This window comes from Cupressus sempervirens, chromosome 10 (genome assembly GCF_028749045.1).
Source record: "Cupressus sempervirens isolate cs-2001-9-10 chromosome 10, ASM2874904v1, whole genome shotgun sequence".
In the NCBI taxonomy this organism is placed as follows: domain Eukaryota; kingdom Viridiplantae; phylum Streptophyta; class Pinopsida; order Cupressales; family Cupressaceae; genus Cupressus; species Cupressus sempervirens.
The window spans coordinates 881685470-881712855 of record NC_143127.1 but is presented as its reverse complement, the minus strand read 5'-3'; the positions used below and the strand labels follow the sequence as shown (position 1 = coordinate 881712855).

Below are 27386 nucleotides of genomic sequence, written 5' to 3'. Positions count from 1 at the left end.
TGGAGCAAATCGAAGGGAAAACTGGAAGGCATGACATGAGCAAAACCAAAGGACTAAAAATTAACAAAAACAAACTCAAAAACAAAGAAAAGGGCGATGAAGACTTTAAAAATCAAGCAAAGGCTTGACAAAAAACAAAACAAAAAAGACTTGATTAAGGCCTTTAGTAAAATAATTTGATATACGAATTGAAATGGATGGATCGATCAACATTAAGCAATTGAATATCAAATTCAAGCTTAAAGAAATATGAAACTAGCATGGAAAAGTTTCGTGCTATTACCAACATTTTGTGGTGATAGAATGCAGGATAATAGTGACTTGCCTCCCTGTCCAAATTAATATTGTTTAAAAAAATAGTACACATACAACCCCCCTCAAAAATTGCAATTTCACAATTTTATATTGTATTTTATAGTTATCATAGTAACAATAATTATAAATTATTGTGGTACACACACACACACACACACACACACACACATAATGATCCTCCAAATAAGTTCTGATATAGAAACCCAAGATAGACACTTGAAATAAATTAACAATTCTTGGTTTTCTTTTCTAACCCCATAACCCGATTTTTTAACAATCCATATACGAATCCTCAAATTAATAAACAATGGTTTCAATTTTTCCATTCATTTACAAATGCTTTTGAAATAAAGAACAATCAAAACAAAAACAAGGGTTTCGATCCAAATAAACCCTGAAAATTGATCCATCAATCACAAAGAAGACATAATAATTTCACAGAAGAAACTACTGTGCAAAACTCATGAAATCCTACTTGGATTTGATGCTAAACAATCTAATGCACAAAACTAGCAAGCAAATCCTTTTTCCTTTGAAACTCTCTTCTCGAAAAATCTCTCCCCCAAATCTTGGTATGGAGAAATAAACTCTAATTTCCTAATAAAGAGTTTTTTCCCTAATTAGGGCTTCGATTGTGCAATCACACGAAAACCCCTTTTTTCTTTTATTATTTTTATTATATTTATAATTTCATATACCAACTTTTGTACTTTGATTAAAATAAACTTTATTAAATCAATTTCTTTCTCTCTTTAATTAATTCATAAGACATCTTTAATAAAATATTTATTAACCTAAATAATAATAATATTTAGAGTTTATTATAAAAATGAAACTCCTAAATATATTATCATTAAATAAAATAAATATGATTATGCCAAAATTAGAAATTTAATAAAATCTTATAAATTTAATTCTTTAATTTAATTAATTTCTCAATTACTTAAATATAATTAAACATTGATTTTTCTTTATGACATTTTTATTAAATTAAATCATTAATTTATCTTTTAATTTGATTTAATTCTAACTAAAAATCACAACAGACCCAAAAGACGAAGTACAAAAGTCCGTAAAAAGGTACAAAATACTAAATCAAACTTTAGGGTCAAAATCACGAATTCACATCACTTGATAAATTCATATAGGTAAACAACTCAGATACTTGTTTTACTTTCTAGGACAATTCGCTTAGGTTAGAATTTGGACTCAAGAATTATCTCTTCATTTTTACCATTGAGATACTGCAATAGGGCACACTCATCCTGACAATTTAGGGAAGTCGATGCCCAATACTTGCAGTCTGCATAAAATTCACACATGTACATACACATATAATCTAAACTAACATGCAATGGCGGGAAGTGGTGCATCGTGTAGATTTTGACTAGTAAGTGATTACGACTCCCTCCCTCAACCACATCAGAAATGCCAATCATAAAGTAAAACATACAAGTACACCATACACATGCAAGTATGAGGTGAGTAATCATAGAACTGTATATAAATAATCCATCTAACTATCATCATGACATAACTGAAGTCACTGTATGAACATACATGTATCATCATCAAAATAATCTTGAACACGTGAAATAACTAATTAACTCATCACATATAAATTAATTAAGTATGAAATGACATCTAATCAAATTTGGTAACCATGTACCACTAATCATGAAACATAATCATAAAACAGACCTAAAAGAATATGACAATACAACATGAAAACTTAACTAAGAGTAGACTTTACAATCAATTTATAAACAAAGCCTAACACTAAAATTTGCCACTTGTCCATATATTAATATCAAATTATTCTATCGATACCCCCAAAAAAAAAAAAAAAAAAAAAAAAAAACTCTAATTTTTTAAAACATAAAGACATGTACACACAAACATCAAATTTTAAACAAAGATTAACATTCGAATTTGCCACTCTATGTATATTATGTCAAATTATTCTATCAATATAGACAAACACAGACTAAAATTTTAAAACATAATTACAAATTTCACCACTATATTTCTCGATATTTATAAAAGATGTCTACCTATTTAGGGACGAATTAAAAAAGATACTAACCGACACTCTTCCATGCACGATATCTTTGTCAACAAGACTCTACCTTCAATTACATTGAGATCACAACAAAAATAGCAAACATGTCTTCCACGCTCATGTCAAATTCTGGCGCTAAAATTGTAAAGATTGTTGGAGCCATTCACTGGCCAATAACCATCATGGACAATATCCTTCTTGATATCCATCCTATGTAAATCAGTTGAAGAAAAATCTCCCACTAACAACTATGGATTAGAGAACCTATCTAAACTTGATTTTAGATATAATCTGAAAATTGTTAAGCTGACTGGTAGCAGATAACATGGCTCTGATCCATGCTCGTCCAATTCAATTATGCGGTACAAATTTTAGACCCCCAGCACTCTCTTACGGCCGTATAGTTGCCTGTGCATCCAATGAAAGCCCATCCAATGTATATTCATTCTACAATCCTCTTACGCGTACTTTGTATTCAATTTACTTCTTGCCTAAAATTTATCAATAGATTCAGTATGACATAGCTTACAGGAATCGTTGCATTGTGAATTTTCTTTTATACCTTTCTTGTCCTTCAATATTGCTCATGATTTTCTAGCTTTTTTTTCTTAGTGGGTGTCTGCTTGTCTGCATTGTAGTGCCCAGTATTCTTGTACGCGAATTTCCTATTGTGGTTTCATTAATTCAGCTAATCCATGAAGGCAGAGGTGTTTATAAATTGATAATCTTCTATTCCAATATTGAAAACTTGATCATACTTAACAATATCCATAGGACGACTGGAGTTATAAAGTGCAGGGCATTGTTGTTCAGGTATATGGATTCATTCAGGTATATGGATTCATTCAGCGGATATGTGAAGACAAAACGTACATGCCGTGGAATTATTGCCCTTGTGGGTGTTACTAAACCCTAAATTTGCCTAATATAGTATGAACTATGAAGATCGATGAGAGAAAAAAGCCTTGGGGGGGAGACGCCTTAGTCGGGTTTCTGCATTTTAACTTCTGATTCAGTGTAGATGACTAACAAATAATAAAATAAAGGGATTAAGATTGCAGCATCCTGCGAAAATATTGTATTCATCTTTTTAATAGTCTATCTTCCTACCATTACGAACTGTGGAAGCTCGAAGTCTTTAATTTGTGAAGTTTTTGCCGAGTTCATGATACTCTCCATCATAATTAAAGGTGTCGACTTGGCAAGAACAATACACCAAGCTGAGAAGGAGTCCAGATAAGGGCATTTTTGTCAGTTTTTATAGGAAGGCTGTGTTTTATAGTCAACCGGATTCTTATCAAAACTTAGAAAGACTAACTGATTCACATAGTAAATTCATGCAAGTCTTTTCGGATCCCCCATACCTCATCATTTAAGGCCACTCCCACATCTTGTTTTGTTTTTCCTAGTGATGTTAATTTTCTAGAATGCATTTGATTGGATAATTACCATTTTTTTACCAGTTCAGATATTCTTCCTGTTCCACAACTTTAATTACAACCATTATAAATTTGTTATGGAGCATTGTCGTAGGTGTCAACGTGATTTGCAATGGGCAGATTCAAGTTGAAACAAATTGAAATGTATGAAAATGTGCACTAGGGAGAGACTGTGTTTTCTTATAGTTAAATAATGAGTAAAGAAACACACAAAGGATATTTTATGCTACAGCCAAACAAAGGACTCAAAATGCTTTATATTACGGTTAAACTATGCAGCGATCTTTATATGCTGGAAAACAGGCATGGTAAAGTTATTCATCATGACAGACTTCTCATTTGTATGAGCTTCTGATTTTGGGGGTTGATTTAGAGCTTATATCAGGATCGATGATTCATTTTGTTGAGGATGAATCATGACAAGGCTGTTGCTGTTGTGGTTGCACATACACCTGGTTGCAGATGGGAACCCTCAACTCTTTTTTATGCTCTTAGGTCAGTCATTTCTCTCTGTTTGGAGTGTTTTTGTCATGATTCTGCATTTAGGAAATTGGATTGTATCTTGCATCACAGAGATTAGGGTAGCTTCAGTTCAAAATCTGCTTAGGATCGAGCAAGAAAGGAATAATTTAGATGGAGAGTCATTAGGGCACTGAAGTTCTCTTTTAGGAACAACAAAATGATCAAGGATAAGGAGTTTCAATGGTTTTGGATGAGATTTGCAGAACTTTTGCATTGGAGAAGAGGTCAAGAAATAGTCAAGGATTGGAAAAACAAGTTTGGAGTGAATAAAGTTGCAATGACTCGACAAACCTGGAATGGCCATTTCAATCAATTAAGTCATGGAAGAAATAAGTAAAGTGAAAGGGAAATATGACTAGGAAAGACTGTGGACATTTGGAACAGTCATGGATTCCTTCATCACAATGATTTGTCACCCAAAACACTTTGCGTTATCAAAGAAATAATTTAAGGAGGAGAATGTCGGAATTTCACCTTAAGTTGGGATTTCATAACCCTTTGGACATACAAAAACTTAGTGTAGGACTCCAAATAATGAAACAAGGACAAGGAATGGAAGACTTTTAGCCTTGGTGGGGACTTATCCATCCCTTAGTTACAAAAGATTTGCCTAAGACATGAAGGGAGAAGAATAATAGTAAAAGGAATTCTAGTATTATGCTCATGACGGGAATTCGCTTGTCCTTTTGATAGCATTTCATCAGAAATTTCCAAAAACACCTCCAAATCCGGAAATTCCTAGCCCACCTCCAAATCCCGGAATTCCAAGTAATACATCCGGATCCCGAAATTCCAAGACCATTTCAAATTCCAAAATTCAAATAACACCTCCAAATCCCAAAATTCCAAGACCACTCCGAATTCCAGAAATCTCAAGGGCACTCTAAAATTCCTGAAATTCCAAAAACGCTCCAAAATCTTTAAAATCCAGGAAACCTCTTCGGGCCTGCCAAATCCAAGAACCTTCTTCAAGCCCACGAAATCCAAGAACCCTCCTCATGCCACATAATGCAGTATTAGCTATATCCTCCTATGGTGGAGACTATAGTGCAAAGTGGAAAAATCCAAAAATGCCAATCCAAAGGTACATTCCATGTCTGCCTTCCTTCCAATTCCAAAATCTTCAACTTGCTCCAAGATCCAGTTCTCCACTACACCACCAAACCCTCATTTCCTTTCCATACTTGCCATCCTCCTTCAACCTCAAAATCCGATCTCCTCCATTCCAAAATTTCCAAACCAGAAGATGAAAGACATTCCTGTTCAATCCATGATCAAGTCCAAAAACTGATTTTCCCAAGGCTAAAATCTCCCAATCCAAGATTTGAAGGAATATTCAATTCCTCTCCAAGCCCAAATTGCTAAACCAAAACATAAAGGATAGTTGTCCATTACTTTTAAGCTATGAATTCCAATTATGATATTGCTATTAGGATTTAACTGTGATTTTTGAGTCAAACTCATTGACTCGTATTTTATGAGTAGTAGTTCACCAAGTCCATCTCTCATGAGAATAAATGGAACACTTAGCACTCATTGGATCTAGGTGATGCTCACAGAGGTGAAATATTGAGACTTCCCGGGAGGTCACCCATCCTAGTACTACTCCAGTGCGAGCGCGCTTAACTACAGAGTTTCCTCCATGGTTAAACCCACTTTGCTTGCAACCCCATTTGCAAAACCTTCACCAAGTGTTGTGCCTTATGAACCATTCATATGAATTCCAATTCCAATCAAAGATAAAATCCAATCCTTCCATAAGCAAAGTGCGAATCCAAAACACTAGCACGTGGCTTCCACTTCTTTCCAAGCATGATGAAAATCCAAATTCAAAACAAATCACTGCGTACCCAGCATGCCTTTTAGTTTTTATGCATGAAATCTGATCCTTCTTTGGATGAAAATGTTAAATCCAAAAATTCATACTTTGCTTGAGGTCACACGAATTCATATTTTAGGTGGAAATACTTACTGCCTTGATTGCAAATTCATGTTTTAGGTGGAAATAAAACACAGGGTGGGCACAAATTTTCATCTTAGGTGGAAATGCTAGCAGGATTTCACCTTTTGGTTGGAAGTAAAATCATGAACACCAATTCACCTTTTTAGCTGGAAATGACCAAGGCCTTGGGTGGGTTTGAAAGTTTTAGGAGGAAATGGGGAAGGAGAATACAGTTTTAGGTGTAAACGGGAGTGGAAACTTGATTTTTGGCTAGATGTCTAAATATTTTTCATTTTTTTTAATGTGGAATTTTTCTTGTTTCCATTACAAATTTGAAATTTCCTTTCTCCTTAGCAAAATTTGAATTTTAATCTCCACTCAACATTTCCAATTAGTATTTAGCAAATTTCACTTTTGACACCATGATTCCCAACCTTGACACGATTTTAACATCGCTTTGCAACTTTGACAACATTTTGACTTACATTAACTGAAGTTCCCATAGTTTCTCCTTCTATTCTCAACCTCGATAATACTTGGACTCCACACTTTTCAAGCGAATTTCTCAATAATCATTATCTCAACTTATGTAAGGATTGGAGGAGGACATGGACCTAGAGGCAGATTTCCTGAAGGAAATCCTCCTCTAACTGGGAATTTATAATTGAGATTTAATCCTTAGGAAATTTCCTTATTCCATACCTCAACCTAGGAATTCCTGACTTGACCCACCTATTTTCTAAGAGCCAAGAGACTAAGAAACCTGAAAAATATTGCCGACCCAGGGACAGCTTAGCCAAACACTAGGTACTAAGTGAAGAAAGGGGGGTTCCCCATTTGCAATGGAGTGTGTGTGTGTGTGTGTGTTTGTTTACAATGCAACATGTAGCATCCTAGCGAATAGAGTAGTCTTTGTAGAGGAAGCTTGCCACCACCATATTGAAACCTTTTGTAGAGGAGCTATAAAATCAGGTGTCAACTGTGTTGGTACACTTTAGACTAGACAGTGTTACATGATATGTCATTTGTAATAGCATATAACATAAAATGTGTAAGTACACCAATTATATAGACACCTTGAAGTGGCACAATGGTGAGAACTTTTGTACTCTGAAGTCAAGGTCACAGCTTCAAAATATAATAGCACACTATCGTAACAATCCTCAATTGAACAATATTAAGTTTAAAAGAAAAATAATCCTCTTGTGGAATGCTTGGATAAGAGAGTTTGGCACACTAAATTGGTGTCTCACCTGTTGGTGATGTAATAGACTACCTTTAGCTTTCTTTTACAAACATTAAGTGCTGATCACGCAAATCTCCTGTAAAGTTGTTTGTTTTCTTGTTGTATTTCCTTTCTTATAAAAGGGCACGCAAATAGATGTTTCCCCCTTGCATAAGAGGTGGTTGTATCTTTTCACAGATTGCAGGGATAGCCCAAAGGAGAAGACAGTACTCACTTCCAGTTACTCTTGAAGAAAGTGTGAATCAGGTAGAATAAAATACAATTCCTTAAAACACGCACTCTTGACATTTTCCCATCATGTTTGCGTCAATTGCAGTGACAATTTTTTTGTTCAGCACTAAAGTTGATCACAGATTATATATGTTTGTGATTTGTTCAAGTTTTGTTCAGTACATACTGTGCAGGAATAAGCATTGATTCCCGTTGCATTCAAAACTATAAAAACATACAATTATCTTTTACATGTACCATTTAAGTACTTGGTAATCATGTGTGTAGAAGCTGAGGTCAAGGATAATTGGTTTACATAGAAAATAGTGATAGTTCAAAACAGACTAAACTGTTTTATACATTTCCCATTGCTCAGAAAGTATTGTCACATAGGTAAGTGGGATGTGCAAAGAATCATCTTTGATTAGTTTAACAATTTGATTATGTCTATTCTAAGACGTACTTGTTAGAATTACTTTTCATCTTTCTAAGTTGAAAGTTTTAGGGTTTAACTTTGAGTTTAAATACACGCTAACAAATGCTGCAGTTATTGCCTGTTATCGATTAGGCTAAGTCAGCATGTAGATATGCAATAAAAGATGGATTGAGAAGGCTACAGTTGGAAGTTCTCCTTCCATTGATTGGTGCAACTGACCTTGATGATTGGCCTGTAAGTGTTATCTTGAAGGTGAAGCAAAAAGTTTGAGATAGATCCTTCTTAGATCAAAATATAATAGCATGCTATCCTAATTATTTGTGTGCTAATAGGGTGGAATACAGCAGCAGTTCAAGGCTGCAAAACCTGTAGTATCATCCCTACTAAATGGATTAATTGAGGGTGAAGCCGCTAAGGATGATAGCGCATATCAGAAATATTTTTTAGATGAGGGTGATGCAACTGGTGTATGGGAACAAGATAAGGTATGTTAGAATAGTATGATCCGTAAGACTGCAAAATATTCATTGGTAAGTTGGCACTTGATCTTTGCATCTCAACTCTTTCGTAGAAACACCACAATGGTTCATGTTTGGCTCAAATATTGTAAACTTTAAGAAGTAAAAGCATTAATGAAAAATCATAAATACTGTCTCATAATTTCTAGTACCATTGCACTAACATAAAATCTTAGTTAATTTATCACAACAGATTCTAAATGTTTCAGAGTAGATTACTAATTGTAGAAATTTCTTTTGGGCTATTCAAGTGATAAATTGCTACAATCTAAATTTATTCTATGTTTTCATGTACTTTATGTGTTGTACTGTACAGAAACTCAAATTCTGTTTCTCTTCATTCCAGATTGCTTTAGTACTGTTCCCAACTGCAGAATCTTTACCAAGCATTGAAAATCTGGCAAACGTTAATGAGCGCCCTTTGCTACTGCTCAATCCTCAATGGCAAGCTGGTCAGGTGCTAACAGCTATAACATTTATAGACATTGGGCTGGCTTTGTTCATGCAACATGCATAGGATTTCTTACATGTGATCATTATGTTGTAGGGAAGCTAAGCACTCTTATGCATTAGCTGTTACCAAGCATAAATTATAAGAATCTTAGAGCATTAATTTAACACTTAACATTTTATTTAACAGGTAATCTCTGATTTTGGATTGGGTGAGCGACGAAAACAAAGGGAGAATTTTATTCAAAGTTTTTCAAATGTATACTTCCTGAAACAGATACGTATCTTGGGAGAAGATGTACGCTTGTTAAAAAGCTATCCTGGAAACTGGCAGGTTTGTTTCTTATAAATTCTTGATGGAAAGAAATCATCTGTGTGCAACTAAGGATGTATATAGTAGTTGTCATCATTCATGTTTTTTCTAATGTTCAAGTATATCATTGTTTTGGTGGTGAATACCTTTTGAATGAGTTTTAAGCACAGCATGTTCTATTAACTGATTTGATGCTGTAAGATCCTCTCCAAATTCCCCCTTAATTTTTTGCGCTTTCCCCACTGGACATTATCACACAGTTTGCATGCATGAAGAAAATACGGTGCTTCTGTTATTGTTTCAGATTTCACAAGAACTCACACAACACATATCTATGGTTGAACTCCATACATGAAGTAAAGGTAATATTGCAAACTCCACAATTATTTGTCTGGCTAGAATACTGTACACATTTAAGTACTTTAGAAAGGTTGCAACAGAATTCAAAGATTGTAGTTCTTTTCTTCCTTCTTTGCTACTCGCTTTATCTTGTTAAATTGCAGTATTTGTATAATTGGTATTTGTCAAACTTTGAATTCTTTCATAATGGCAGTATTTGTCAAACTAGTATGAACCCCTCTTGAGTATGGAGATTGTTAGTTAAATATTTTGTAATTGACTTTATGTCAACCAATTACAGAATAGTAACTTTTGCCACAGTATGTGAGACAAATTCTCTCCTCTGGAAAGGGGAGGCTCCCTTCTTATTGCTGATGTAAACAACTAAATACTTTATTAGGAAACTAAGATTAGGGTGTTACAATGAGTCACTCCCTCTTTTTTCAGGAAGGATGTTTACACAATTACACCAAGTCTCTTACAATTAACTCCACTACAAAGTATCAATTGTAGCAATAATCTTAATATGCATAAGATTAGACAAAAGAAAAACCTTAAGTATACCAGAAAACAAACTTACTTAGACGCCTACACAGGCTCAAAGACTTATTTGATAACAAAGATGCAATATACAGCAACACAAAGACTTCCTAATATATTGTGACTTGAAACTCATAAAGCTAACAAAGATGTCGAGTCTTTCTCAACTCAAACACTAATAGAAATCGCTTAAACTTAAGTTGGACCATAAAGTCTGCAAAAATCATGTTTAAACTCCTTTTAAACACAACAACAATATCTGTTGTACCTCAACTTAAAGCTATGCCATCACACGAAAGAACACAATGATCACATAAGATAATGCTTCTACTCAAAGATTGAGCACACAATGGCTCCGTTCAATTAACTTGAAATCTGATTTGCAATGTAAAATCTGAATTCAAAATTCCAATCTCCATGTTGAAGAAATCCTTATCAAGGCTGGAAATCCGCTCAATGCTTTGAGAAAATTCCTTATGAACATCAAAATTCCAACCTCCTCTTATAGTGTAATTTTAGAAAGTATTGAAATTGGGTCAAGTATATAACAAAATTCTTAACAAGGCCTGATAAATTTGAAATGATTAGTGGATTTCCAACCATCTCTTGATGAATTGATGAAGTTCACTAATGACAAACTCCTAAGAAGCTTGGGACTTCCAATCTGTCTTCAAGAGAAATTCCAAACACTTGGTGGATTCCCAACCTACATGAGACATGTTTATCCAAACAGGAGACTAATTTCTGCCCCATCTTGAGAAGGCAGTCTTAATGTTTGTCCAAAATCTGCTCAGCTGCCAAGCTAAATTCCTAACACTGGTAAAAATTTGACCTGGCTCAGCCCTAAAAGATAATGAATTTCTAAGCACTTTCCAAGGCCTTGTGCATATAAAAGGGTTGAGCTTAATACATCAATCCTAATGAGAGGCGAATTTCTGACCTCTTATATGATGATTTTCAAGAAAAAAATTCCATCAAGGAAACCAGTTCAGTTAAAGGGAAATTTGAACCCAAAACAAAATTGGTGTGTTTGAAGGAAATAAAATTGCAAAATTCAATTGTTTAAAGTTTAAACTCATATGGGGTCGGCCTTGCATATCCAAAGGGTTGCAATCCTTGATGGAAGGCCTCTAAAGGAACATCAATTTGGAGCTATTCAATCACAACTCAAAAGGAAATCATTACAATCAGGGCAGATAAGAGAGAGTGCAAACTGGTGAAAGAAGAAAATTAGAACTCAAGTACATCAAAATCGTGTAAGGCTCAGATTAATGCAGCTATTCAATCAAAACTCAAAAGAAAATCATTACAATGAGGGCAGATAAGAGGGAGTGCAAACTGGTGAAAGAAGAAAATTAGAACTCAAGGACATCAAAATTGTGTTAAGTGTTACATTCCAATTTTTGACCTAGCTTGAAATATAGCCATTGAGGTTTGTATGAAGTCAGTTGGCAGTTTAATTTGATATAATGTGACGAAATGGTAAGATAGTTGGTCGTTATGATTTCAAGTGAAGATGACATGTTAGTTGATCATTAATCGCGAATTCATGGAGTTAAGATGAAAGGTTAACTGTTATAATTATTTATGATTAAATAATTTAATTATTGAGAAATTCCTTGCAGGGAGCATGTCGAAGGGGTGGAAGCATTGTCAGAAAAGAATTAGGCAGGGCATCACCATCACTAGGCAGACAGGTGAAGGACCTAGCGATTTGAAATAGAATATATGCAGGACTTGCATGAGTTATTTAATAATTTAATTAAATTAATTGAGTTTAAATATAAAACGTATCTTAAAGGATTTAAATTTATCTTTCATCATATTATTTTTAATAAATATTTAATTACGTGCATTTTAATATAAAAAGAAAAAATGAAAAATGATTTGGCACCATTATCATTTAATAATTTAATAATTGTGCATTATAATAATGTTCGAATTATAATAATTGTATTATTATAATCTTCGAATTTTAATCTTCCAATTCTTTCCAACTTCTTTTCTTAGTCAATTTAATATTTGGAATCCGAATGGTCATCTTGGGATTTCGTAGGGGTTTTCTTGTAACTGATGGTAGCCGTAAGGGCTGGCTCAAGTCTATAATATGAAACCTTTAAATGTATATCAGCATCCGTCCTTGCTCTGGACATTCTTCCATGCTTTGGGCATTCTTTTCCACTCTCGGCTTTCAAGCCATTTACATTCGAACCCCCAACTAGCATACAATAATTGCAGAGATAACAGCGGGTGTATACTTGCATATGGCTGAGTAAACTTGCCGCGGATTGGAGGTCTCCCCAAACACCCAAGCTACTTAGTAACCAGGCAGAGTCACATAAGGTTTATATTGCATTTCATTGAAACCGTTTTCCATTCCCTCATAATTGTTAATGCATAAGTAATCGTTCCCATAGCAGACGTACATGCTAATCATCTTTGATTGCAAGTATGTCATTATTATTTGTAGTGTCTACGATCTGAGATTGAAGCCAATTGTTTTCTTTTTCAGTTTGCCTTTAAAATTAATAGTAATGCAAGACAATGATTGAAGCCAGCTATAATCCTTTCAAGTAACAAGTGAATCACCTGTCGTACCTAATTGGAAAACATAATACAGATAATAAAGTCTAATGCCCTCCTTGTTCTGATTTAAGCTTGTCATCTTTCTTTATATGGGAGAAGATAAATTCCTCTGAATTCTTTATGATTCAAGTCAAAAGTGCATCATTCCAATATAAAACCTTTACAACCTGATTTGCATACACATATATCTAATTAAGTGAATACCAAGGAATTCACCAGGCAACATGCCAGAGTATGGTGAAGAAGGTTGAAGTACCAAAGTAAATTAGTTTGATAGCACTAGGAGTCACCGGCTTGATGGCTTGAGAAAGGTGAGGAGGTGCTGAAATCAAGATTGTCTTCAGAATAAGATAAAAACATGATAAATAATAACATAAGCTCATGCATGTTTCACTCATGAAGAATGTTGTCAAATTGTTGAAATCTTAAAAAAACATAATTATGTAATCACAAATGTGAAATGCTAGATGTATGTAATCTTTTGAATAGTTGATAGAGTCATCTGCTCTAAGAATTCCGAATACCTGGGACTCACCCGATTGTGTAGCCAAGAAGATGGGTGATGAGGTGTGAGAAAGGAATCATCAATAATATGAAGTAGTATCAGTTATGACATTTCAATATTTATCATTAAATATGAATTAATTAATAGCTCATGCATATTCCTGTTATGGTTATCTCTTGCTGCCAATTCGTATGGCGTGTTATATACCATGATGCCTAGTGGATGGTAAGATGTTCCCTGTCAATTCCGGGTAGGGAGGGCCTTTCTCGTTAGAGATCGTTTGGGGATATGTAGTGGTTCGAGGTTGGGTGGTTAAGCCCCTAACAATGTTTCACCTCTCTCAAGATGTCGGACATGCGTCAGACAGAGATAAGCTATGCATTCAATTGTTTATCGGAAATAGGTAATAACATTTTTATTTATGAGGAGGTAAGATTAAATTGAGTTAATTTATTGTTACCGTTAAATGCAAGATTTAGAATCATGAATCGTTTTTCATTTATATGGATATCAAATATAAGCATATTTCTAACCTTGAGTTACTGTCATAGTTAAGCAATCAGAAGGAAAGGAATCTGAAGCCCTAACTGATTCCGTCGTCGTGGAAGCTCTAAATTAAATCCGTGGTAGCAGAAGCCCTAATTGAATCTGTGGTATTGGAAGCCCTATTTGAATCAGTGGAATCGGGAGCCCTAATTGAATCCGTGGTAGCAGAAGCCCTAAGTAATATAGCTGTAATAGAAACCCTAAATGATCTGATGGTATGTGATGCCCTAATTTAAAATATAGCGGTGATTAATTGTAATTATCCTTTGATTTTGAGATAGCGGTTTTTAGATGTTAGTCATCATGTGAAATTGTTATAGTGTATTTGTGGACTAATCCAGGTGGTTGCAGAAGCATCCCTAGTTTGATTTCTATCTCATTTTCCGAGGTATGGAGTTTTCAATTTCTGTAATAATTTTCATTTGATGGTACTTCAAGTTTTTAAGTGAAGAAATTTTGTCTAACTGATTTTAACGGTAAATCTTATTCACATGAACATGAAATGATATAACTGTCTTCCCATGAAATGAAGTAGTAACTGTATTCTTTGAGTATGGTATTTGCTAAATTAGACCCAGGAAAACAGGATGTTACTGTAAGGCTCAGATTAATGATTTGATCATAGAATTTTGTCACGAGGTTGAAATCAGATCAGAAGAGGTAAAATCAGAAACCTGGTAATCAAAATTCAAGATAAATTCAAGTCTGTAAGTGAGCAAAATCAGAAATATAGCTTATAAATTTCTTAAGTCTTCTGAATGTTTTAGAGGCACGAGGTGAGAGGTGAGGATGTGAATAAGTTTGGTTTCTTAAAGTTTATAAATTGTTTATTCTGAAATGCTTCCTTTCAAATGCATGTTTAATGATAAGTTTCTTATAAATATTATCTTTTTTTCTTACAAGGGTTAGCACAGTAAAATGATTGTTGGAGTGTGATGTTCAAGAAAGTGCATCAAGGAAGGAGTTCTAAGATCAAGATTGAAGGAAGAACTATTGCAACATCAAAAGTGACATGGAGAAGGAAGGACATCACAACCTAATAATATGAAGACTTCGAGAAGGATGATAACAAAAGAAGGAATTCAAGGACAAGATTCACAGTTAGAGGAATTCAAAGAGAAAGGCGGAATAGTTAAACAAGTTCTTGAAATGGAGGAGATTATCATAATATTGACTTTTCTTTGGAAATCCAAGATCAACAAGGAGGAAACTCAGTTATTACAAGAAGGTCAAGATGACAAGAAAATAACATTTCAAGGAGAAGATTTCCAAAATGGAGAGGATGAAGAAAGTTCACGAAGATGAATCAATTTGGGAATATGAGCATTGCAATGAATCAAAGGTTTGAAAATGTTGAATATCAAGAGATATCTTGTTGTCATGATAAAATGATAAAAGTTTATAAGCGTAGCGTGTTGAGGTAGCACCCACTCATCTTCAACCAATCAAAGGATTCCAAGTTAAGATGTCCAAGTCACCCAATCAACATAATTCATGATAAAGACGTGAAAAGCATTTAACGTATTGCAATGAATTCTCATTGGTTCATCCTCAAACGAATATGTACTCCAAAGCAATGTAATTTTCCTATTGGACGATGGTTAATATTTGTAGGTGGTAGTTATGACAAATCCTAATAAGGGTTCCTTTGAATTATCTTGGTGTTGATATTGGATCAGTTTGGGTTGTAAGTTGTACTCGAGGCATCTATATAAGACTTGCTCATTTCATTTGTAAAGGGAGACTTTTGTGAAATTGTTGCTGAAATACTGCCAGAGTAATTGCAAATTTATTGAAGCTTGGTGAAGACTTGTGTTATTTTTCAAGTGTGGCATGGTTCCCTATTTCTCTCTCAATTAAAAGTTGAGTACTTGAATGAAAGATACTGTTGTTGATTCATGGTGGAACCTCATGTTTATACCCTTTGTTACTTGTTGATTGCAAGTCATAGTGCAAGGCTAGGTTGAACTCATCCCAAAGTTTAACTTCAATTGCTTTCATACTTATTGATTTGCATCTCTTATGGTATCCATGTATATAAGTGATTTGAAAACGATTTGATTATCTTTAGGAGATTTGCATCAACTTTGCGTAGTTGTTTCACTTGGCAAAGAAAAGTTTGGTTTGGTTTCACTACATTATCAACAGTCTCTTGCACTGGTAGATGTCTATTAGATGTCCAAACCCAAACTGTTTGTACATTATTTCAAAGTCATTGTTAGCATTAGATGAAGAGCTCTTATTGCAAAATCATTCTTCATTTCAAAGTTGATAGATTCCCAAGAAAGAATAGCATAAGTCCCCACATGATTACGAGTATCACATCAAAAAACTGAGTTTTGTCCAACATTAATCTGCATTTATGCATTGTAAACCTTGGGGTTACTTCACTTGATCACACAATTGCCATATTGTTTATTTCAAAGTCGTGGTTAGGATTAGTTGTGCTCATATTGCAAAATCATTCATCATTTGAAAGTTAATAGATTCCCTTGAGGGAATCTATTAACACCCTAAAGAAGAGGAAGCGATTCATTATAACACCCTAATCCTAGTCTCCTAGTTAAGTATTTAGTTGTTTACATCAGCAATAAGAATGGTGCTTCCCTTTTCTAGAGGAGGGACTTTGTCTCACATGGATAAAGTTACTATTTTGTGATCTGTTGATATAAAGGCAATTACAAAATATTTACCAGCAAATTTTGTTGGAAGTAAACTAGAGTCTTATTGCTTTTGTTTTTAAGTTTCTTCTCTTAGGTTTGCTAAGGTTGTCACCTTGGAGGGAAGAGGTTAGTACATGCATAGAAAGAAGCATCAAGGTTGCAAAGATCCTATTTTTTATTTGATTGAAAAGGCCAAGTCTGATCTTTTGATTACAAAGCATTCTCTTAGGCATACCACAAGTTATCCTTCAAGTAAAAAGAGGCTTATTCCAAGCAAGGTTTAAAATTTCGTTCTACGATCAATTTTTCAAGTTGTTCCAAAAGGAATGATTGCTATAGGTCCTTGGGGTATGACATTTTCTCCTTTGGATCTTACACCACCCATCCATGTTCTCCCTCATGCTAATGAAAGAACTTTCCGAAGTTCTTCAAAGATAGGAAGCAACACTACAATGAACACATCAAGGCCTTTTACATAGATGTGGAGTCCTTGTCATGGAACATGAATATGTCTCCATAAGATTATTCAATGAGACTCAACAAGGGATTGTTGCAGATTGGCTCTACAACCTTGCAACACAAACCCTCACTAGTTAGGACACACTTAGAGCTAAGTTTGGAAAATGATTCGAATTGGCCAGAGATTGTAATGTCCCCATTTTTGGCAAGTCTATGCAGTTGATGGAGTTAGCTCATCATAGCGACCCTCATGAGTTAACAGGGTGTTTTGGGGGTCCCAATTGTGGACTTACTACTTTAAGTAAGTCTATTTTTGGCAGTTGCTATTTTTGGCAATGCAGTGGGTGGCTTTGTGCAGTTGGTCGTCACCTGCAGTTAATAAGGTTAATAATTGTGTGAGCTCTTATTTATTCAATTATTGTTAAGTTGCATTATTATAATGATATTTATATTATTATAATAATGACATTAAGTGATATTTCTAAAAAGTGTGTTGGAAAGTTTCTAGTGTTGAGTTCTTATAGGAAACTTCCACAATTTCTGAAGTGGGAGTTTTTTAGGAAACATTGGCCAATGAAAGATTATAAATGAGAGCTCATTTCATTGGGAAAAACACGCTTGAAGATATATTTTCTTTTGTTGTCTTTGTGGCTTTTTCCTGAGTTTTGAATTGTGTGCCCTTGCTGAAGTATAAGGGTTAAGTTTGAGAAGTTCTTGGCAATTATGCTGAAGTATACAATTGGCCAACATCTCCTACTGTAAATCTGTGGCTAAGGAGAATAGTCTTGAATAATATATTTCTTTGCTCACATTACTGGCTGAGGGTTTGATGAATTTCTGAGATTCTCATTGACAGTTGTGCTGAGGTAAACAATTGTCAAATTCTCCTACTGTATTCACTGTGGCTATGGAGATTAAAATACTGATAGGAGTTGACTGTATTCAGATTACAAGATTTATCTATTGAATTGAGATTTGATAGGGATATTGGTGACTGCCAATTTCATACTGGAATTGCGTGTGGGATTGATTGCAGTTGGATGCCAAATTCTGCAAGTGGGATGGACTGCTAGACACGTGTTTGGGCTGGGTAGCATCTAACACAGGCCTGGCACTCTGGAATTAGCCTGCAGCCAGCATTGTGCAACCAGCGATTGTCAATTGTGCTGGACATCAATGATAATCCGTCTGAAATCTACATTGGGAACAACACAAATTGTTCCAGCTTGATGCGATTGAGTCTATGGCTGGCATTGGAGATGAGAATGGTGAACGCTGAGTTTGGAAGCCGCCTCTGACATGTATTTGGGGTTCTCCTTTCAACCAGAAGCACATGAGAATATGATATGAAAGGAATCAGGTTTTTTATTATTGATTGAATTCTGGAATCCAGTTGATAATAATGTATTGAATTCTGTCTTTCCATACTCCATTAAAATTATAAGTAATTCTGGCAGTTGTGTTGTTACATTTAGTGTTATCTTTGCAATCATTATATCTTCAGAAATTTAAAAAAAAAAAAAAAAACACAAGGAACATAGAAACATTGTTCATTGGCATGGGTAATTCTGTTGGAGCATACATAGAGTCTTTACAGAGATGCCCATGCCTTACTAGCTCAATTGACACAAATAAAAAGGACTCACATGAGCCAATGTGTGTGTTCATTGCCAAATTCAGTAAGTTAATAAACAAGATCCCTACCACTGCTAAGCCTACAATAGAGAATCTGAAGTGTTTCTTCATTAGCACACAGCTTTCAGAGGCGAGCTTTTTGTTGAGAAGAACAGATCTAACTATTCCTGAAGATGCACAATCTCTGGCTAAGGAGATTGAGGATGATTTGATCCTTACTTGGGGATAAGGAGAGACTCAAATTGATCTAAAGGGAGTTCTTCTTCAGAACTCTCTACTCCCAGCACCACTTCTCTCATGATTCAAAAGTAGCAAATGAGTTACTTTCTTTAAAGAAGCAAAATTTTCAAGGTGCGTTCTCCACTCTGTAAATAGATATTACTAGGAGTACCTATGCTAATGTTGCTAACTATTATGCTGTGAAGAATCAAGCTAAGCTTCCTCTTGCACCTAAGATGCTTTCCCTTGAAGCTCCTAAACAAGATGTAGTAGGATATTATGAGACATATCAAAGTGAACCTCCATCATTAGAATATCTGACAAAGGTTATTGTTGCTTTCTATCAAGTAGAAGGAGATGCAACTGACAACACTACTATCAGGTATCTGCATTATGAAGGTTTCACAAAATCAAAGGAAACTCATGGTGAAGCACCACTGCTTCCTATACTTTCTTGACCACTCCCATGGTGCAAAAGTTGGCAAATGAGCTACTTTCTTTAAAGAAGCAAATTTCTCAAGGTATGTTCTCACTCTGTATATGGATATTTCTAGGACCTATCCTAATGCTACTAACAATTATACTGCGAAGAATCAAGCTAAGCTTCCTCCTGCACTGAAGAGGCTTTCTCTTGAAGCTCTTGAACAAAATCCAGGAGTTGGATATTACGAGATGGATCAATGTGAACCTCTGTCATCAAAATATCAGATGGTGGATGTTGCTGCTCTCTATCAAGTAGAAAGAGATGCAGCTGGTGACTCAACAATTGATTATGTGCACTATGAAGATTTCACAGAATCAGAGGGAACTCATGGTGAAGCTTATGTCGTGTTCACTCATTCTAAGAGCCATCTCAATCATCCAAAAGATGATGGAGCCAACGTGAAGGATGCTCCTTAATTACCAATAACCATTGCAAAAAGGGGAACCCCATTGGAAATTCTTCCAAGAAACACTACGGGGATCAAACAAATACACTTAATTCGCCCATCTCTTCAAATGTACCTAGACCAAGTGCATCAAATCCAAAACCTCAAACAGAATGTTTCTTGTCTTCATTAGAAAACTCTTTTCAAGCTTTTCATATTATTGATTGTGCTATGAATAACAAAATTCAAATGTCTAAGGTTGAATATTTACAAGCTAGTCCAGATCAATTTGATAAGCTTGTTAAATATGTACACGATGCCCACTCTATACAAAGATCTTCCTAAAGTACATCAGCCATTCCTGAACCTAAGAATTTGCCCAACAATCTGGATACCATTCCTTCATCCGTTCCTGGAAATATAGGATCTTTCTATATTTCCTTGTTGATAAATGGTTTTAAGCTCAGTAATTGCATTATTGATTCAAGTGCCTCTATGAACATGATGCCTCCCAAAGTGGAAAATACATTGGGGTTAACCTATACAAAAACATTCGGTTATTGTTATTCTATGGAAAACAAACAAGTGCCCTTTATAGAGCACATTAAAGATATACAGTTTGCATTTGCATTTTTCTAGACAAGAAGATCAAGATGCCAGTCTTGGCTGTAGATGTTCCTGCCTTCTCCAGAATGTTAGTGGGATACAATTTTTGTAAAGATGTAGAACTCAATATGGATATGTCAGAAGCCAGGATACCCATCAAGGGTGCTATGCAGGAATTTCTTCTTGAAACGGAGACTAGGTATACTGTTGTGAAATCTAATGATCCACATGCAAAACTCTATTTGAGTCTTCTAGTATGGAAAACTGCTAGTTGCACATAAAGGAAATTTCTGAGTTCGCACAAGATTGGTCAGAAGGAAGGGTCTGGCTCTTCACACCTTTCAGAGAGTGAAAGGTTTGCGAATGCTAGTGAAGATCAAGAATCTGGAACTGGTAGTAGTGAATCTATTGTTAATGAAATTCATGGTTCTAATCCAAATGCTGAATATGGTAATGTTAGCAGCTCTAATGATGCTTGGATGTTAAGAGTTTGATGGTAGTTGCACCTCTTCAGGATCAAGTGCAGGGACAGTCCTCATATTCCCACAAGGTGAAAATTTTCCTCTCTTTTAAGTTGTAATTTAATAATACTAACAACATTGTTGAGTATGAATCATTTTCGTTGAGGATTGAAGTTGCAAATAAGACCGACATCAAGAACCTTGCTGCCCAAGGTGATGCTGTGCAGGTGGTGCTTAAGTGAGAAACTTGTATTAGACAAGAAACAAGAGACTCGAGCATTGCAGAAATCTAGTATGGAATTGCATTGAGGTGTTTGATCAATTCAACATTTAAGTGGTTCCTAGAGAATTCAATGAAAGAGCAGATTCTCTCACAGCATCAGACACACTCCTGATTCCTCACAAGGATTTTGGTGAGAACAAGCACGCCATCAAATTGATTTTCGGACCCACTGTTCCTGACAATTTAAAACATTGGCAAATGTTCAACGATAGCAAAAAAAATATCAACATTCTTGAAGCATAAGAGAATTTTTATGAGAGTCTTCCTCTGAAGAATCATTGTCTGAGAAAGATCCTGAAACTGTTGAAGAATTCTTACAAGTGAAAGGGAATAGAGTTCTCGATGGATTGGTCTAACTTGAGAAGTTTGACAAACATGACCATTATGTCAAGTGGTGACAACAAACTGGGGTTGATTCTACTATGGAATATGAGAAGTGTAATTTTGGATCAAAACCTGAGTCAAAAATGTTTAAAATTGGTAATCTTGAAACCCCGAAGAAAAAGATAAGTTTATCAAACTCTTGCATCAGTATATTGTGTTGGAAAGTTTTCCATTGATGTCAAGGCACTTGGTTATGTTTGTTAGATTTCATCATCGATGTCAAAGGAAAAAGAGCTTTGGAAAGATTATCTTTAAGAATATTGATAATATTTCTATGGGCAAGAAAAGGTTTCAGTATTAAGAACCCATTTAAGAAAGATATGCAAAACTTGTAAATGAAACAATTGAGATGATAATGATTAGGAAGTGATGACAATTGAAAGAAACATTTTGTACAAATGGAAATGATTAAAATAAAGATGTTGAGTATGTAAAAAAATTGAAATATGTATTGACTCAATCATGATGAAGAAGGCTGATGGATTAGGGTTCCATAATCCTTTCATACATAAGGATGATGCCAAAAGAGAAAAGTGGCCAATCTCTGTGCAACAGAAGAGACATGCATTTCAAGGCAGCCAAGATTTTGAAACAGAAATCATCTGCCTATTATTTTGAAACTAAGTTTACAAAGGAAAGTCAACAGATGGTGTTCAGAATAGAATCTTGAGGATCACTGGAAATGTACACCAATGTAATTATTAAGTGCCCAAGTTAAAAGAGATTTGAATAAACATCCATGTAATACCTCATATGAATGATTAAGGCAGTGATGGAAGAAAAGGTGTTTACAGGGATTCTTGATAGCGATTAGGAATAGAAGAAACAAGTAATGAAATTATTTGTGAAGGCAATAACCAACAGAAAGCAAGGCCAGCTACAGCTGTTAGAAAAGGGATGAGCTAAGACGACTACAATCAAGACAAATGAGGTTGACAATGATTTAACAGGGTGATGTTTATACAACAATGATTATATCACATGAGATTTTTTTGTGATACCCTACCTGACCTCTTCATTACAATTGTCAGTGAAAGAATTGTTAAAGACAAGGATTGCAAGGTGTGATCTCCATGAAATAGTGTAAGGATTGCAACTTCACATACAAAGAATTATGTTGCCACATAAATTGCCGCAAGTCTAAAGTCTTCATGAATTAATAAATTTGAAAGTTTAAGGTTGATGGCCGGAGTTCACAGGCAACATAAGAGATCTGAAAACATTGATATGTTTGAGAGAAGTGCGACTCAAAAAAGGGGTGTGATAAGGATTGAATTAATAAATGAAATATGAATACTCAGTCTCCACAAAGTACAGTGGCATAGAATGAAGATAATGGAAAACATATTAAGAGAAGACCGCATTCATAGCAGTGTACGTAACATACAAGACTCTGATTTGTGGCAGTTACTGGTAGCCATGTAAACAGAGATTTTCTGCAGTGAACATAAGATTGAATTCCTTGATTTATACCAAGAAACATTGACGTGGCAATATGATAATAATTAAAAATAATGTTTGACTTGTCTACAGGTGCACAGTAGAGAAATACAAATTGCTTTAGCCAGTGACTTGGTTAAACAAAGAAATAGATTGTGCTAGACAGGCTGTATAAAGGTACGACAATATAATGAGCATGTTCAATTATGAAAAAATTATAACAAGATGTGATTAAGATATGAACTGAATCATATTTAATAAATGAATAAAAGGGGGTTATTGTGTGAAGGGTTGTGTACATAAAGGAGACATGTCTTTTCTTAAAAGGTATGTCTTATGAATAATAAAACGACATATATAAGGCAGATTCATCTTCCTGTTTCTTAAATGGCAAGCAAGTGTAGTGTTCTTGAGGTGAATAAAGAAATGTATATAATCAGATGTATTATATCTGATATATATATATATATATATATATATATATCAGAATTATAAGAAATGTGTGGTGTGTGCAATGAGAAATATCTCAGTTGAGAGCAGATATAAAGGAAGAGTGCGCGAAATAGAATGTGTGTGTGGTGTGTACGATAAAGATATGTCATATAAACCAACAGAATTTTTTATGCAGATTTATAATAATCTATGGCAGAATTATAAAGAGAATTAAGTGCAGATTTGAAAGGATAATAGTTGCAGCTATGAAAGGATGAAAAGTGCACATTTGAGAAAAGGATAAGTGCATTCATGGTGGATTTATATGAAGAAACTATAAAGGACATGTCCATATAAAGAGATAATAAAAGGCAGATTTGAAAAGATCAATGAAGGAGGAAAATACAAGAAGCAAGATACAAAGATTTGAAGAGATCGTAATGTCCATCATCTGTTGAAGATAGCATGGACACTTTATGCTTCCAATTGGCCATGGTGTACCAAGATGCTGGAGTTTGCACAAAGTGGTAATTAAAGAGCACATATTCGTTTGGTTAAGGTGAAGAAGAACATTGAAGATTGGATGTTGATGTTGTCAATGAGACAAGTTCAAGAGGACGTGTGCAAGTTTGTAGAAGAACATGAAGAGAATGCCAGACAATGTGGCATATTTAATGCTGAAGTAGTCATGGAGTAGATTCATAAGAGAGTTTAAAGAGAATCCTTGGAAACATTAATGAGTGTAGGGGATGGGTTCCTCTACAAAATCTAACAGCTGAGAGGTGAATCATTCTCAGCATTGATTCCTTTTATGGAGCAGTAGAGCTATTTGGGTATCTATTATAATGTTATGCATATATTACATTATTATTTTGTACTTTACCTATGCTATCATAGAAGGCTACAACCTATCACCTACACATTTTAACGATCTGTGATTTTTGGACAAATTCATTCTTGAGATATTGCATGGAATTATTTGAATTATTTCATAGTTTTATATTTTGACCCTAGCTATTTCCTACTGTAACATAATTACTTTTGAGCCCCATTAACAGTATGTAGCCACTTTGCAAAAATTTATAAATTCCAACACAGCACTGTTCTTCATTAAGTAAAACAATGAGAGCAACAATTTTTTCTCTACTGGCTGTTTTGGTATTGTGGGACTATGTAGTGTCTTCTCGGTTTATTCGATTCTTGGTATCTCTAGCTGCTACTTAGAGGCAGCCCTTTGGTTTGCAAGTTTCAAACTGTAATTAATGAAATTAACAGCTCTGTCTTGTAAGTTTTAAATTATAATTGATGAAATTTTGGCAACTTTTCTAAAGAAAATAAAAACAATGGTTTAGTAAGAATTATGCCAGTGGCTCTCCTTCTTCCAAAATTATAACATGTATAAATTTATAATGTAAGATCTTTATATCTTAGTAAAACAATAATTTCCAAAAATAATAATAAAGACATGCTTTATCCAATAACACTGCTACAATGGGAACTTACATCACAGGGCAAGAACTCTTTGTTAAAATAGCAATGGATTAGAGAATGATTTTGAAAAGTTTAGTGTCTATCAAGGTGGTTCATGTATAAAATGTTATAGACGTGCTTGGTTGATAGCTGATTAACTTAGAACTGCAGCTCATCAAATATCTGATTATATAAATTTTTGCAATTATATTTACATTTCTCTAAAACAGTATTTTCTCCCACATGAGAAAATGCTGCTGCAATAATGAAACTCTTCCCCACAATTTTGCAATACTTGTTTCATTTGCATATCACTCTTCTCATTGTAATTTTACTTGCATTTTACTTGTCATATCCTTTTGTAGAGTTGAGGTGAACTTTCTTGTATGTCGTATTATCTATTATAATTTATATTTCCATTAACCTTTTCTGTTATTTCTAAATATAAATATAATTCCAATTTAAATCACTACTTGACATGCATGGCTGGAAATGGTTGAATGCATTTTCGTTTGCCTTTCTTTAATTTTTGAAAGAATAGATAGTAAATTATGCTTATCTTCTTAATGTTAAACATTCTTAATTTATTATTATTTTAATCTGTAGAAAGCCCCATTTACGGTCTTAACATGTTTATCATAGTGTATAATACCAGAAAACCATTGTGTTGCTCAGTCTCAATATGCACTATATAAATTTTAAAACAGGGGAAGCAAGAACTGATTATAGTCCAAAACTACAATGTTCTGAAATAAGGATTTTATTAGGTAACAAATAGGATATAAGCTATGTGCTGGGAGAAATCCTTATCCTTATGGTTTGGATAGTGTTATTTGTTATATTTTTAAAAGGTTTTATGGAATGACTTGCTCTTTAGTATTCATATTATTTGTGTGACCTAAATCTTAACATGTATTTTCTTTGCTTTGAATTTCTAGGTTTTTGTAATAGAAAAAGGAGGCAACATTGAATGCATTGCAACTGAGGAAGAAAAGCCATCATACAAAAGGCTTCAAGACATCTTGAAAGAGAGGAAAGGTGGTGTTGCAAATAAAGGATGGTTTGGGAGGCTCATGGATGAACTAAAGTTCAATCAAGATTCATTAAAATAGACAATAGTATAATTTGAATAATTTTCATGATGAAAATAACTTTGACAATCAAAATAAACTTGTCCTATTAAAATTATAGAGATTATCATTGTATCAAAAAGGAGTTTCAAAAGCATCAATTTTATTAGATTCTAGTTATTTGCTTTGAATTAAAATTGAAGGTGATTTCTCTATTTTTTAGAGAAAGTACTCTAAAGTGTCACAATGCTTCTTTGTCTTTTCATATTTAGCTAGAGAAATCTTGTAATGCCCCACCCGGAGATCCTTGGAACAAGGTTAAATAAAAGCCGAGATATTTTTTTTTTCAAGTATGAAAGCACAAGACAACCATCATACATAGATCATAAAGATCACAACGGAAGACAAACCAAAAAAACAAACCACCAAAGATCTCTAAGCGTCACCACTAATTAAAACATAAACAAGAAAACATAAGATATCAACCAAGCTGAAAGACAAAAGCTGACTCCTGAAAATTGGCTAAGTCTGAAATCCTAAAGCCCTGGAATTTGGCTAACTCTGAATTTTTGAAGCCTTGAAATTTCTTAAATTTTTTATCTTAGCTCGTAGAGGTCGGGAACCTATCTCAAAAGACTCGTTGCATATATTAAAATATATCTTAAGTATAAGGAATTTATACTTAAACGATATATTTAAAACCCCTTAGGAAATCTATTTTGAACTAGGAAGGTTTAAAACCTAAAAAGGTGTCCAAAACCAACTTTTGGACTTTTCTCCGACAAGCCTAGATAGCCCCTGTTTTTCGTGCGAGACCACCAAATGCTAGATTCTTGGGCGAAGATGCACAAATCCACGCGAGGATTTGCATCATGTTGCGCGAGGAAGTGCTTGGCCAAACAACCAAAGCACCCCACACTGGTGTTGGGTTTCGCACGAAGAAGTGCAAAGTTGCACGAAGAAACCCAACATGCTACGCAGGGACTTGCATTCTTGCCCAAGAAATTGCAAGTTCGTGCGCTAGAACAGCAAGCCAAAAAATAGTAAAGAAAACTAGGAAATGAATTCCTCCACACCGGGGAGTACCGGATCCACATATCGAGGGAAAGGCACTCAAACAAATACTGAAAGAAGGAAATAACAACTAACCATCTAACAAGTAGTAAAGGGAAGGTACAAAAGGAACATCGCAATAAACAGTACAACCACACTAAGTACGCGGTTCCTCCCAACCATAATAGCATCATAAGGCTATCGTGGACCCTAGCCATCCCCCACACATAACATCCCAAGCTACCAATCGGATCGTCGATACTATCATAAGAAGGATGTCACTACTAACACATGCTACAACATAAGCATAAGGAAATCTAACATGCTAAAGTACAACATAAGATAATCTTACGAAAATAGATAACATCATCTA

General features: G+C 34.6%; 1 protein-coding gene across 4 annotated transcripts; it reads left to right on the top strand.

Annotated features, from left to right (window-relative positions):
* Nucleotides 1–2402: 2402 nt before the first annotated feature.
* LOC149536804 (uncharacterized) lies at nt 2403–26157 on the top strand. 4 transcript variants are annotated; one of them, XM_089804849.1, is made up of 8 exons: nt 2566–2813; nt 7704–7772; nt 8305–8406; nt 8505–8657; nt 9037–9147; nt 9331–9474; nt 11958–12029; nt 25829–26157. In XM_089804849.1, exons 1-8 carry the CDS (start codon nt 2703–2705, stop codon nt 26000–26002), a joined length of 936 nt encoding a protein of 311 aa, XP_089660975.1. In that variant the 5' UTR covers nt 2566–2702; the 3' UTR covers nt 26003–26157. The 4 variants fall into 4 exon arrangements, with proteins under 4 accessions (XP_089660978.1, XP_089660975.1, XP_089660977.1 ...); XM_089804852.1 differs by lacking the exon at nt 11958–12029 and having other exon boundaries at nt 2403–2813; XM_089804851.1 differs by lacking the exon at nt 7704–7772.
* Nucleotides 26158–27386: the final 1229 nt, after the last annotated feature.